General features: G+C 39.9%; 1 protein-coding gene across 1 annotated transcript in view; it reads right to left on the bottom strand.

Annotated features, from left to right (window-relative positions):
• The window catches only part of LOC147733202 (mucin-2-like), a 1,332,790-nt gene that overhangs the window by 445,277 nt on the left and 871,516 nt on the right, over positions 1–15,997 (bottom strand). The window contains exons 20-22 of the mRNA XM_086957736.1: positions 12,358–12,496; positions 12,145–12,246; positions 10,554–10,730 (exon numbers count right to left, since the gene is read on the bottom strand). Of these exons, the coding sequence (XP_086813862.1) occupies positions 10,554–10,730; positions 12,145–12,246; positions 12,358–12,496 (418 nt within the window). The remainder of the gene's footprint in view (positions 1–10,553; positions 10,731–12,144; positions 12,247–12,357; positions 12,497–15,997) is intronic.

The raw sequence follows: 15,997 nt of genomic DNA, 5'->3' as shown, positions 1-15,997 counted from the left end.
TCTACGATCGGGACCACCTACTCAGGACAAAACCACCAGCAACCAATGACCAATTAGTATGCGTCACAAAACATTCGACCCTAGACAAAACTATAAGACACATTGTGACCAAGAATTGGCACATTTTGAACTCAAATCCCTCCTACGAGAAACTAGAGAAACCCATCTTTGCACATAGGAGGAACAAAAACCTTAAAGATTTGGTTGTTCATTCACGGTTTACAACTAATAATTGCCAGTCAGAATTTGTACAAAGGTCAATTAGTAATAATTTCCCGGTCAAAGGTACGGTTAAATGCTCAGCCTGTAAATCCTGCAGCAACATCATTGAAGGTGAGTCTTTCGAACATAATGGTTGCCATACATCTGCTACTGACATGTGGAACTGCAAAACTGCTAACTGTATTTACTTTATCTTGTGCCCATGTCAGCTAGGCTACGTGGGTGAGACTTCTAGACCCGTACAAACAAGATTGACAGAACATCGGTCAGCCATCCGGACTAATAAACAGCTAGCGCCATTAGTAAAACATTTCACTGAAAACAATCATGCCCCAGACAGTTTTAAATGGCGCATTTTAGAAAAAATTAGACTTCCCAGCAGCAAAGGAGGTGACCAAGTCAGGAAAAAGAGGGAAGTGTTCTGGATTTTTTCTTTGGGAACCTTCAAACGGGGTCTCAATGCTGAGATACCCTGGGAGAACGCTATCTTGTAGGCTCCTCATATGTCTAAATCTCCTCATTCATTAATTTAATCCCCTATTAACTTTAGATTCCTTCGGGATTCTATCGATTATGGATGGAATATAGGTTATCTGTGTAGTCACCTTTCCATCATTATACCCTATAGCCCCTATTATAATTTTTCACGTATATAATGCAACCACGTGTGGTAGGTTTAAATTGGCTGTTTACCACCCTCAAAACAATTGGTATATTACTTTCTACCTCTTTTTCAATGCACTGATATGCCCTTTTGTTTAGAACTAATGTTATTCGGGGTGACATTAGCTCTCTCTACATATATACTTTAGTTAATTCATGCTGTTGCCTGTCTATTTAGCTCTAGACACTATAACTTTAACTAAGGCTATATTAGCTGTATCTATATTCTGCTAAAGTAGGCATTAAGTTTAATTACGCTACCTATCACCTCTGAATCTATAGGCATTGTGCCTCTTAACAAATCGGACGTGCACTTTCGAGCCCTTCTTAATTGGGCTGCAATGTATTTTTTTACATAGCTCTTAGTGAGCAGTACTAGCCTTGGATACTGTCCAGGTTACTCTTACGAATCAGTACTAGATCCGTATCACCTAGGATACTGTTAAAAGAAAACGCGGTGAGCCTCCTGTCAATTAACATCGTAGCGCACTTATGAGCGCCATTTTAGAACAGGATCGACTTGTATAAACTCTAGTCCATCCTCGATTACACCGTTGTCATTAGCCTACCTCTTTCCCGCGCAAAAGACTCTCCTTAAATACGGAAGGCTTCCAATTGTTGGATACTTTGTATCCTGAAGGAGGACGAGTCCCCGCACGCTGGAACACGGAGCAGCTACATCTTGCTGTCCGCAAGTAACCTCTAGTTTCTCGGTAAGGAGCTCTGTTAGGTATTCTCTGGGAGAGCGCTCAGATCTCAGCAGTATGTTTGTTGTATTGCATCTTCGCAACATTGTAACTAACTACGTACTCTGATCTCATTCTTTCAGAGTTTACTTTGTAATTGAGCATCACGAAGCGCTTGTCCAAGTCGACTATTCACGGAGTTTTGTTTAACATAAGCGCTGGTCTGTCTTAAATTAAGGTAATTTCGAATATGGATTGTTCGTGGCATATTAATAGGCTTTACAATTCGAATCTATAACAATTCCTTAGTTTTTAACTAACAATGTGATCTTTTGAAAGGCTAATTGCCACTTCAATTTCCATCTTTTAGTATTTCGTGATTGCTGCGCAAGAGCACCATTAAAAGCCACTCTGCCTCAAGTAATAACTTTACCAGCCTATGTAACGTCTGTATGAAGGTAATGTCTTTATTTACCACACTTTAAGAATTATCCCATTTTATGATTATGCTGTTAAAATAGGCATTATCCAAGATAAATAAGTTCATCCTTCTCTCATTTTTTTCGTAGTGTATTTTCTGCACCCGTTGATATGAGACATTTTAATTATGGTCACCGCTTGTTATATAAAGAATAAGCCTCATCCAGAACTTCCAAATATTGTACGTGGAAATATAAACCACTAGGTAGGCATTTTTACATTCTTGTCCTTTGGGAGAATAAACCCTTCCTAGTGCGGGTTATCTATCACGGTCATCTATATAACAGTAAGCGGACTACGTTTGGTAGTCTTCACTAATGACTCAAGAGTCCGGTTGGGCCTGAACGTTACCATACATAGGAAATACGATCGATAATTCTCGACATAATTATCCAATGGGCACTGTCTGCATGAACAAGCAGATCTTATTTCCCATTCCTGCATAATCATAAAACTTTGCAGGACTATCCACATGTTAAGAGCAAGAGTGTGAGCCAATGTGTTTGTATATAGATCAACAATTCGGTATACCCACACATTACTAATTTTGAACTCCTTTGTTAGGAATCCCTCCTTCCAACAAAAAAATTTTGAGTAATCGTATCTGTATCACATGAAGATTCTCCTTGGATGCTTTTTGCTGCATGGATAGAGTCCTACTATTGTGAGTATATCTATGGTAATTGAACTAGTATGCTAAAAGCCTGGAAGGATATTCTTTTAAATAAATGTTTTACGTAAAAGATGATCTACAACTGATACATAATCCATGTATATCTAGTGTTTCCTAATAGCTCTAAGATTGAGTCTAAATGTTATTTAGAAATAACTCTTTTCCAGTCCTTGAATAGGTTTATGACTGGTAGCTCTTATTATTATAAAATGGTACTCGAGAAGTCTAAAGGGGTGTCGCTCTCAGCTAAGTCAGTTACTGTACAATTGGCAAATACTATGTGGCTTATCAGAGGCCTTCAGTGTGCATAATAATAGTTAGGGTCAGTTTGACAGTTGGGAATAAGGCTTTCTAATATGTTAGGAATAATGTTGATTTTATGAATTCTATGCATGTTGAGATAACAGAAATATTTTCTCTATAATTGTATTTCAGGAATTATATTGTGTCTCCTGAAGAAGGCGGTCCCCTGCCGAAACGCGCGTCGAGTTTTAATGTTTTTTCGATTTTTATGATTATCTGTATATTTTCGTTTATATATTGTTTGATTTGATTTTTTGTACTACGCAATTTATGTGAATCTTTTATGATTATTGCCTGTAATGCTGTCACAGATACTTTTATCTATTCACTACATTGTGTGACCGTTGGTCAGCTTCAATATGGTTTTTAATACATAAAAAAAAAAAATATACCTTTTATATACTTTTGCTATTCATTTCCCTTTTTTCCCTTCTTGTTAGCTGGCCCAACTTATATGTACACTGACATACCTAGACGTCCTAGGAACCCAAGCACTCATAACCAGCAGGCTGGACTACAGGAACGCCCTTTATGTCGGAATCAACAAATCTTTACTCCACAAACTCCAGAACATCCAGAATGCCACAGCCAGACTTGTCCTCAGAATCCCATGACAAGACCACATCACCCAGCACATACGAGACCACTACTGGCTCCCCGTTGAAAAGAGAGTGACATGCAAGCTGCTCACACACTCCTACAAATCCCTCCAGAACACCAGACCCCAATACCTCAATGAAAGATTCTCCTTCTATGCTCCCAAGAGAAACCTCCACTCCACATACCTTGCCCGAGCCAGACACCTCTGCCTCCACAGAGCCAGAACGGGCGGAAGAACCTTCTCCTACATCGCGGCCAAGACATGGAATGAACTCCTCTTCGGAATCAGATGAATCCCCACACTGCAATTATCTAGGAAGAGCCTCAAGACCTGGCTCTTCAGAGGTGTCGGAGCTGCCCGAATCCCCCCAACACCTTGAGGCCCTAACGGTTGAGTAGTGGGCTTTATAAATCCCTGATTGATTGATTGAGAAGGGCAAGAGAAAAGTGTAGCAGTAAAGAGTATTGGCCATTATACAAATAAATCTGCCACAGATTAAAACAGAGGTCAGGCTGTTTCTGGGATGATGAGATACTGTCGGCAGTGTCATGGGGTGTCAATTGTTTGCTTGCCTTCCTGGAGCTGAGAGATGTCTGTGTCATGCTCCAGCCTTAGGAATGCCTGATATCAACACATCATTTTCGCTTTCGTGTCATGAACGAGAAGGTTGTGTGATCACCGTACTCACGCAGTTACATGGAACTGCTCGTAGATCAGTGGCCTATTTCTCTGCTAGATTAGATCCTGGTATATAGGAAAAATAATGGTTCCTGTGGATTAATACAATCTATATTTGAAATAATATGCACAATCGCAATAAGGAGGGTTAAAGTAATGTCAGAGGGGGAAGAAACCACCAAGACCAATGATTCAATATAACACAATTTATACATTTTCAAGGGAGAAAAAAGGATATATAAATTGTTCCAAATCTATTGAAAGACATTTGTGCATAGTGTCCCAAGTGAAAAAGGGAAGCTAAACATAAGTGACAGTGTTATAATTATATACAAGGTTTCTACAATGTATACAAGTCGACCATTATCAATTCAATGTGAACAGCAGCTATAAAGAGTGATACACACTGGGTAATGGTTTGCTTCTTCTGTTTGTCAACAGCGTTTCGACCCTCTAATCAATATGTAAAAAGGTTTCTATCCGGACTAGGGTGAGGCAGAATTTATCTGCTTTAGATGTTTTGCTTGTAAAAGAAGGTGGAGTCTGTTGGATGCTTAAGGTCCAACAGAGTTGTACCTACATTCCTGATACGAGTAAAAATCCACAGAAATATATTAGCAAGATTACTGTTTTACATCAGGAATTGAAAGATTTAGCCACTGAAGGTGTGAGAAGTTGGCCTGGTATATGCTGCCCACTAGTTAAAGTGGGCACCCTGCACCAGTCCAAACGACCCTTATGGTGATTAGGTTAAAGGTAACCTTTATGAAAGCTATCCTAGTGGTAGCTATGGAGACCAGCCTGCAGGCTAAGTCTTAAAGGAATGTAAAGCAGCTTGTTTCACCAGATCAGTTGTTTCTGAGTAATCAAATGAAAGGTAAACCACACAAGTGTTATATAAAATATATGCATTTATTACTAAAAACTCTCTACTAACCTCTTTTTGAGATTAGAGCACAATCACACAATACTTAATCAATAGAACAACAGTAAATAGCACAAAACACAGCGGGCTCCAGGAGGAGACCGAACCATGAACTAAAAAAAATGGTATAACAACAACTTCACTAGACACAGTGCCTAGTGCCTGTAGAATTGCTGGGACCCCAAGGAACCACCTAAAGGAGTGATACAGGGAGCCCACGCAGGACTGGTGCAGTGTGGGAACCCAGACGTGTGCTCTGTACAACTCTATTGGAAAGCTGCTGTTGGAAAATTACAGTTTAAGGACCCTTCGGAGAGGACTTCAAGCAAACCTTTTAGAAAATAAAAGGTTCTAAGGCCAGTACCCTTGTGAGTACCAAGGTACCAGTGTTACCTATCCCAGAGGAGCCGGGTGGATAGAGGTCAAGTGGTGTCGGAAATTCTCGTTATTTTCAATGGCGTGATACAAAGAAGTGCTGCTGCCGGGAAGATGAAAAGTGTCCAGTGGAATCCAAGCTGGATCCAAGGTGAGAAGAACCTGAAAGCAGAGGGGACAGAGTTTGGGTCACTTCAGGGTGACCAGGGGCTCGATAGACGAATGCTCACCAATGTCGGGTGCTTCAGGTGTGAAGATAGGAAGCTTGACTCTGCAGCCACGGGGACCAGGAGACATTGATGATGACCAAAGTCCAGAGGTGAGCTGTCCCACAAAGTATGTAGAGTGCTGAGGGGTTAGTGTCTGGATTGAATCCTAACAAACCTTGGCAAAGCCAACCATTGCGGACAGAGGAAACAAGTTACAGTGAGGACCAGCAAGGTCCAGAACACTCTCCAAGCTATGGGGAGTCAGGGCACATCTGGAGCAACCTAGAAAGTTGAAGGAAAATCAAAGTGACCCTTACTAGCACCCACAGGCCAATGGACCAGAGATCGCGAAGGGACCTCGAGCAGAATTACAAAGCACCAGCCAACAGAGCAGTCCTAGAGTGGAGGTCAGAGATCTTCAGTGAAAATACTGCTAACGGTTGGGACTACACATAGTCCAATGCACAGCCTCAGAGATTGCCAAAAAGCATATGCTGCTGCAAAAGTACACGGTGCACAGGGGTTTGGGTTGCACTCTCCCCACTTGGAATACTGGTCTCAGGATTGCTGAGAGAGCATATCAACCTCAGAGATGCTCGGGAACCCACCTCATGTGTTGCAGAAATCTTCGGAGTCTTCAGGAGCTTGGGAGGTGCAAACCGGTCAGATGCATTTAGGTGCCTGCTGCTGCAGGGGAGTAACTCCTTTACTCCAAGGGAGATTCCTCTGCCGTCCAGCAAAGTGTAGACCGTCAAAGTACTTTTCTGCTGGCAGAGTTTAGTACAGGTAAAATCCAAAGTCCTGTAGTCAGGTTACCCACTTTATTCCCAGGGAAGGGGGTAGACTAACTCTGTGGACCCTCCTATGGGAGGATTAGGACAGAGGGGTGGCGACACCTATGTCCTTTGTCCAATTTCATGCCAGAACAGCAGCAAAGGCCTCCTGAAACTGGTTTGAGCTAGTTTATGCATGGGGTCACAAAATGTGCCCCCACTGCAGACTTTCCGGCACTCTAAGAGTGCACCCATCCAACCCCAATACACTAAAGCCTGTCTGGGAGGTGGTCACACCTCCCTGTGACAGGAAACCGATTTTCAGGCCTTCTTCTGCTCGAGCTAGGCTCAGCAATAGGAGGGCAGACTCGTGTTGGTCTCTGGCAGCATCCATTTTGTGATGCTCAGGTTGAGAAAGCTGGTACCTGGTGTACCAGTGTTTCACATAAGTCCCTCTAGAAGAGTGGAATCATATCTGCCCGCCAGTTACTAATGGGGAGTTATGATTCCAAGGTGTTTGACACCAAACACAACATGTTTCTAAGTTAGCATTTACCGCAAGGTTATGATGCACTTAAAATATATATGTTTGGCTGCATCACAGACAACCCCAGAAAATATGTTCCGAAGGCTGCAGAGGGACTCTGCTCATGCAGGGGCACCCTCTCACATAAAACCCAGCACCCTTCCTTCAGGATTGTTAAGGCCTGCCATAGGGGTGACTGATAGGTTTATATGTGCAGTGATTTAGAATAGATCTAGGTAACATAGCTAAGTAAGGGGTGCATGCACCACCTTACCCAGGCAGCAAGTAGCAGACCTGTGGTGTCATTTTGAAGGGGCTCTCAGGGTTGGCAAAATACATGCTTCAGCTCCTGGGAGGCCTCTAGGGTACCTATTCCCTGGGTACATAGTGTACCATATACTAGGCAATGATAAGGGTACCCCAGATTCCAATCTTGGGTGTACCTAAAGTACATGCCATCAATTTAGAGGAGATAGCAGATAGACTGGGGTCCTGAATAGCAGGATCCCAGTCAGTCTAAGTCAAAAACAGTGATACATCAGGAAAAGGTGGGGGAAACCATAAGAGGCAGATTATACTCTCCTACAGAAGGTGTTTGGGATGAAATTAGATACGGATCTGGTGCAAATTGAAGATGTCTTGTACACTTAGGAAGTGGGTTATTTAGTTATATTGTGCGAACAATATTGATTGTTATCTTTATCATTGTTTTCATTGGAATGGTGTGTGGATGTAAGTGGTAAAAAGCAAGTCAAAGGGAAGGAGTTCAGAGAGAAAAAGACAATAAGAGAAGCTGCAAGATAATTATTACAATATTCTGAAATGTATAGAGGAGTTTAGACAAAGACAAAGAAGAATAGCAATACCATCTTTCTAGATCTGTCCGTCTGATTGAGATTACCTTAATGATCATCTGATAGGTTTATCTGATGAAATAGGATAAATATTATAATGATTTAACATCATCAAAGGCAGGAGCGGAAATTCATATCCTACATGCAGTACCCGTTAGGAGTGCAATGTAACCTCTTGTAGTATGCACTCACTTTGTATTCAGTGTTATTGGTGAAATTAGTTGTTAGATGAAATGTGAACCAATTAACATGTTTTTGTGAAATTAAAACAATTCAATGTGAAACTTAACAAATGATTCACAGAATAATACTGTATGTGTAGAAACTATGTAATACACTTATATAAGGCTCATTAGAGATGTGAAACATTGACAAGTTAAATGTATTTTGAATGTTTACTAGATCAACTATGTGGTTGAAATAGAGGTACTCAAATAGTTTAGGGAACGTTTCTATAGAACGTGCTAATGATGTTATCGAAAAATGAAATGCTAATAAATGATGCATTTATTATTTTAGCCTAAGTTGTAAGCTTGAATCCACTGCACATTTAGAATATTCTCGTATCTGAAATTAATGTTTAGATTCCCATGCGAGTCTGGTAGAATGGTATTTGTTTCCATGCTTTGCAGGCTAGCGAAGAGTAAGGGTATTGTTCCCATTAGATAGTTGAGGAACGAAAGAGTTACAGTTAGCTTTGCCTGGCAAAGATAATGTGAAGGGAGGTGCATTACCATGGGAGAAGGAGAAGAGACCAAGGACGGACAGTTGCAGAGGGGTGTACATGGAGCAGGCCGTGGAAGATATCCACGTCATGGAAAATTTCATGACTTAGCCTACAGTAGAGTAAGTGTAAAAAAACATTATGGGACCGGTGACACCTTTGCTCTTTTAAACCTTTTGCTTAACTGCTAAATTAGGGCTGTCACTCCTAGAGTAGAGTAAGTGCCGATGCAGGGGAACCTTAACTTTTGCTTTCTGATTATATACATATTAGTCATAGAACTAGTTGTTTTTTTCTTGTTGCAACAAGTACATCACTTCAGGAGATTTAGATTTCTTCTGTTGCTGTTGTATTTTTACACTCTTATGCTGGGATTCATATATGTCCAGCTATTTTTGAATGTGTAACACAACTTGACTAACCTTCATTTGGTTGTTGACCTGAGTTATTGTGTAGCCATTATGTAGTTACTCTGTACATTAACCTGATATATACAATCTTGCTCCCCTTTACACTTTTGTGCTGCTAAAAAGAACCATCAAAGGATTGACATTGGAGTACTGAACAAATGGGTCCCGTATATTTTAAGTATTTTATGCACCTTTTTACAAGAGGTAGCCCATAGATGGATATTTATTTGGACAGGTGCTCATGGTCTGCATTGGGTTTCTTTAGGACAGTTGTAATAATGTATGATGTCATTGGCGAGATATGCGTTAATTAGACTTGTAATAGAAAGTATACATTTTGAGGGGGTTATGAAGGAGCCCAGCATGGAGTTCACATTTTATTTAGAGACTTGGCGAGAGCTTCAACAGAAGAAACATATCTTTCACAATCACCAATAATGCTTTGTCATGGCAACCATATTTAAGGTGAAGGTGGAAGAAGGTAACTGCCACACAAATTTACATTAAATATCATCAGGGACTTCTGCAGCACCTACTATGCACTTGGGTAGCGTGGCTGGCTTTTCTTGTCTTACTTTAGGAATCCATCACTAAAGTTTAGAGGGGGCCCACTCTCTTAGTTTCAGCACAGTATATTGTATCGCTAAAAATTATTTTCACATTTGGGACCTCATTACGATGTCTGTCCGAAAAAATTCCCGACCAGCTAACTTTCGGCGAGTCTGACCGACTGATTAGATGTTTCTGAACACTGTTCGGTTGGACACCCATTGAGCCTGTGTTCCATCCGACAACATAGGCTCCCATTGAAATAAGGGGTGATTGCGGAAAACCTTGCACCCTGTGGTGCCTGCCACACTGTGCATGGTTGTAAAGAGGGGTCCAATAGGTACCACCAGGCCCGAAACGGAGGCCTCTGGGAGAAGAGGGGCCTGCTGAGGGCACCCAAATTCCGTATCTGACAGCCATTCAGTGTCAGACAGACCGATTCAGAAAGGCTGTCCAAATCTGACATCATAATACGTCGGACAAAAATATGGTCCGTATATTTGTACGATTCAGGTTTGACCAACTCAAAGTCTATGAATGTCGGTCAGAACCAAGTCGGAAAGATCGAACGGTTACCTCCTATCGTAATCGGTCAGTCAGAAATTTTTCCAAGTTGGTTGGAACGTGGGTTCCGAGACAAGTTAGGAAAATTCAAATGCTGTTCGGAGCCTTTCAGAACAACATCATAATGAGGCCCTAAATGTAAGAAAAGTGTGACTCTTTCTAATTGTTTGTTATGGATGAATAGTTATTCATAGTGTACCGTGAGAATACCACTGTAGCTTTGGTTCTTTTGGATGGCCATTGCTGCTTTACTGGCTGCCTTGATTTAACCAATGAAGTGTGCAGCGACATAATAGGTTTCGATCATTTGAGCATATATTATGGCTCAAATCACTCACCTTGTAATTACTGGTCATCTTGATGGTGATTCTGGTTTTCTTGTCCCAAATTAGAATCAATCCAGGGCCAACATCAATCACCAGAAAGATGCCATGCTCTCGTACCTTGTATGGCACCTCCTCAATTTTACACACAGTTTCTTTGTAGTGGTTTCCACTTAAAATCAGGAGGCAGCTCTGACAAAGGAATGACAGGCAAATCAACAGGCTGACTTGTTACACGTATTGAGCAACAGCATGGGCATTCAGCTTTTCTGCTGTTCTTGCAAAACAATGGGGTGTTACTTTATAATAATAATGACAACAATAATAATAATCTTTCTTTTAAGAGACCAAGAATTAAGTCTGTGCCACTTGTCAAGGTGAATATGGACAGTATGGTTTTTATTAGTTATGTCTTATACCTTTGTGGCAAAACACTGTAGCCCCTTTGAGCAGGTACAATAGTTCAAATATATGCTAATTAAAGTAATGTGAATTCTTTTCAAACGACCCATGTTTGGTGGACTACTCTGCAGAAGTCTTTCCCAAGAACATTCGTTTTTATGAACATACTTTAAGGGGGAAAGTAAATCATTCTCATATTTTCCACTGAGGTTGTAACCATGGCTATAAATATGCAAAAGTGTATTTAGTAACCTTAAAATATAACAATACAATAGAACAATAAAAGGTACAATATTTAAAGATATTTTAATTTTCTAAAACTATTCATTTAGTGAATATAAATACTTATACTTCGAAAACATGGTTTAAAGTGATCTACTACATTCAATTAAAATGATGCTCTCTTTGGCTCACATCCTCCCCTGTTCTTTTTCAGAAATGTCAGTGAAATTTGGCTTTTTGTGATTACATTTTTATTCCATATGTGCGTTTAAAAGTCTCATATAATTTACAAGACATTTTAAAGCAGAATCAGTAAACACATTTTTACAAACGTTTCACTAAAACTTAAGGTAATCAGTGTTTACAAATGTACTAAAGCGATCCTATTGAAAGAAACACATATTTGCAGATGTAATATGCTTGTCTGATGTCAATCATGACAACAGAAATCTTAATTTTTGCCCAAAACGATTTTTATTTATTAGAAAAACTTGGAGATTCTGACATCTTGTGAAGTAGTTCGTATATCCTTAAGCTGTTTAATATATTCTGTATTGATAGGGTTTGCAAATTTGTGAACACTTCTCTCAAAACAAAAATATATCTACCATATAAAACCAAGAAATGTATATTGGTGCACGCCTCTACACTGCTATCATCAGCCTGTTAATCTGAATAGGAACCTGGGCTCTTGAAAATGCAAATTATTTCACTATAGTCCCTAATGTAGGGATCTATTATCTCTAGGATTTCCGAGACCCTGGTTTACCATGGATTTAGACAGTCTGTGAGTTTGCATGATCTGTCCAATATAATATGTGAACATGGATCCCAGAATTATCCATTGACATCCATTAGTACAACCATCACTAGCCTTTCGTAGTGAACAATAAAAAGTACTGTCCTAGAAAAATATTTTGTGTCCTCATTGGAACTTCACTTCAACACACACTTTATTTAAACACATAGCAAAGATACTCACCCCCACATATACTTTAATTGATTTAGAGCAGGTGGTGCCAAGAGTGCTACAGGGAACGTTTTCAGTAATCACTCGAAAGGTACCAATGCCGTCACAAAAGTCCTGTCAAAATCAATGACATAGGATGTTACTGGACAAGCACTCAGCACTGGCTGTTCTGTATACTGATTGCACCCATTCAAATAACAAAAATATAACTAAATTTTTTGTTACCTGAGCCAATATGTATTCACAGTTACCATTAAAAACATAGCGCCGGTTGTCAAAAGTGATGTAGTGCCCTTCTCCATACACGACACATGTTCCTATTACTTCTTTTTGTGTGCAGATCCACTTTCCTCTGTTGCATGTGCTGTGTGTGGAGAGCATAATTTTTTTCAAAGATTAGTTCATCATGCACCTGTTTGTTTATAGGCATTTAAAAGTAGTTCTTACTATCTTAAGTTCAAAGTGATTTTTATTGAGAGAATAAAGGTGTCAAGATACAATGCATAAGTTCAAGCATGGATCATCATATTGCAAAGAAGACCTAAAAGAAATACATGAATTGGAGTAATGTACAATAAAAGTAAAACCAAGACAGGTGAAGAAGAGATACAAGTAATTGCAAAGTAAAACAAACACAGTGGAATTGTCAGGGGAATCATGGTGATTTGAGATCTTCCTGTAGAGATGATGTTTACAAAAGAGAGCATTTGGCACTTACATCAATATACAGCATAACAGGTGACCATAACTTCAAACGTTTTACTGTCATAGATACAGGGTAAACAAAAGAAGTATCCAGTCTGTGGTTGTGGCAGACTGCATACCACCAAGCCTTGTAAGAAATGTTTGTAAAGTCTTTCCAACTTATAGTAATTTGCTGGAAGGCGACCAAACCTAAGGCCTCAACTCTTTATACACATTTGCGTTGCCTTCAGAACACCAGACAAAAATCTAAAATAGAGAGTGCATGGGAACAGGATTTAAAGTCATCCTGGCCAATATAAGTTACGACAATCCTCCAGAGCTGCCAAAACAAAGTAAACACTGTTTTTTATTTAAAATAAACTTTTGTATTGCCCAGGCACTTTAAGTAAACGGTATTGCTTGGTAAAGGATAATTGATGGACCTGCTCGTATTTGAATACTGATCTATTTCATATGCCGTTTTCCTGTTCAGTGGTTCACAGTTTTTGGAAACTTATCTGGTCTCAAGTTAACTCAATTTTTGGCACTAACTATCCTTTTTCATTTACTCATGCCTTTTTAGGTAGCCTCTCCCCTATCTGGATTGATCACCCATCCAATGTCAAAACTATTGATCTATTATTGGCAGTGCTTACTATCTTAAAGATAAATTTTTGCTATACTAGAAAAATCACCAACATGAGATGGAAATTACAAGATAGTTGTGTTTATGATGATGCTTCAGCACGTGTCTTAGGCCCAGATTGTCATAGCTGTTACTGAATACATCTCATCAGCCAAAAATGTCGTGCTGCACCGCGTGACAGGGAGAGATCAGGAAGAGCTATATTCACAAGGATATGGTTCTCTCCCTCGCCCTGGGGTTGATTACAGCTGCAGAGAGCTACACACACACCTTAGCGCCATGCCGATAGGGTGTGTACATGAGCCTAGCATAGGTTTTGACCAGGAAGGGTATCTATCCTTTCTGTACAAAATACTATGTTTAGACAAGTGAAAAAGCTTACACTGCAGCACACATGCAAAGTCGCAAAAGAACAGAAAAATGAAACATTTCTCTTTCTGACGCTGGCTTTTCAGCTGCATTAATTGTTGGTTCTAAACCCTTTCTAATGCTGTTTGAGACTAGGGTTTAGCATCAAAAACCATGGGTGGTAGCACAGGTATGCTCATGTTACACCTCCTTGATGCAAAGAAATGTAATGAAGCGTTTCATGCTGCTTTATGTTACTTTTCAGTACCATATAACAACATATATATCGGAGGGTCTAACACACAAAGCACGCTCAAGGAGTCCTAACAGGGTACCCTACAACAACCCCAAACTATGTGTATCTAAAAGAGGAACATCCCCAAGGTGGTCAAGAAGGGATGCCCATCAGTCACCACACAGAACCGCCCTTCATCATTTGGGATTCCACCAAGACCACTACTGGGATAGCCAATCAACTATCACGGTCGGGGGTCCAGATGTAAGAAGGAGCTCCACCGCCGATCAGTGAGGTCTAACTTAGGTCTTGCTACTCAAATTCTGAGGATTTGTATGTCAAAAATGGGGGACTGATGTTTGGGGTTGTTGTAGGGTACCCTGTTAGGACTCCTTGAGCGTGCTTTGTGTGTTAGACCCTCCGATATATATGTTGTTATATGATTGTAGGGAACATATTGGAGCCTGGTCTTTAAAATTTCAATTGGTCCTAATTACCTGTTTATGACTTTTCAGTACCAACCAATGCAAATACCAATTAGGATTGGTTTGTGAATCCCAGAAAAGGTTTAGCGGTACAAAAATAAAACTAACCCAATGCTAAACCTCCCAAATCTATAAGTGTAATATAAACATATTAGCATATTACAATGTGCATTTGTAGATAATAAAATATGCTTGTATTTGCTGGATTCCTTAAATAAACAATGTTCTTTCCAAATGCATTGCTCGTAGTTGCTTTTACTAAAAAATAATATATATATATATATAGAATTGATTGTCTTGATTATTGCAGTTAAAATATTTTTAGTTTAAAGAGTGGATTATATGCTTAGTTCAGCTGCTTTAATCCGTGGAGAACAGATGACACTGAATAATAAAAACCAGCAGACAGACTATGATTCTGGCAACAGAGTAGAACTGGCAGTTCAGCCCCTAGTAAGCCCTGTTTACTAAGGTTAATATAAGGGTGGAAATTCCCACATATGTCGAACTATGTCTTATCTAGGTGTAAACCTCAGGTTAAATGCAATTCACTAACATCAGCATGACATATGTGCCTGGTAGTGTCTGTGAGAAAGTGGATGATATTTGAAGTTGACTGAAGTCTACCACAATTAATTAAGTTACTAGCTTGTTAGGCTCAGACACAGGTTTCAATGAGTCAGACTTCTGCTCAGCCCCTGATAGCTATGGCACAGAGCAGACATGCTTAATTTAAAGAAAATGTGGAAAGCATTTAGAAGAACAGAACAGGTTTAAAAAGTCAAAAACATAACACAACAAGAGCAAAGGAATAAAACCCCAATATGGAGACCTGGAAATACAATATTTTAAAGAATTAAATACATAGAACAATAAAAAGTGCAAGGCGCTAATAAAAGTGAATGGTCAATGTAGTTCAGGACCTCATTTGAGAATGACAATGAGGGAGTACAAATAGGATACAGCAAGTTGATTGTCCCTGCTGTGGCTTGCAAGTAGGGAAGCTCAAAAAGGTTTCTAAGGACCTTGTCATTTAGCTGCAGAAAAATCCTTGTTTGGATTGGACAAACCGGAAATTCAATTTGTAGCCATGGAACTGCTGGCAGAATATGTTTTAGTTCTGGAGCAAAAATTTGTAAAAAGGTCCCAAATTTCTTTTGGTGCCTAAACAGCCACGGGCCTACACTTCCAAGCCCCTGAGGACACCAAGAGGACCACTTAGAGTCTCTTAGCGTGTGACGCAGAAGGCAACAAAAAGAACAGTCCAGGTCCAGTTACCATTGGTCAGCTGTGATTCTTCACAAGATTGTCTTCTTCAGCTTTGCTATTTTCCAACAGCAAACCAGGGATGAAGCCTTCTGGTCCTCAAATACCTTTCTGTTTCTGGATTTCAAGTAAAAGGGGACCCTACCTCCTCATGTTCTTCTCACAGGTCACTGCTTCACACTGTTATACAGAAGCATGACA

This window comes from Lissotriton vulgaris, chromosome 2_1 (genome assembly GCF_964263255.1).
Source record: "Lissotriton vulgaris chromosome 2_1, aLisVul1.2, whole genome shotgun sequence".
Lineage (NCBI taxonomy): Eukaryota > Metazoa > Chordata > Amphibia > Caudata > Salamandridae > Lissotriton > Lissotriton vulgaris.
This window is presented reverse-complemented; position numbering and strand designations above follow the sequence as displayed.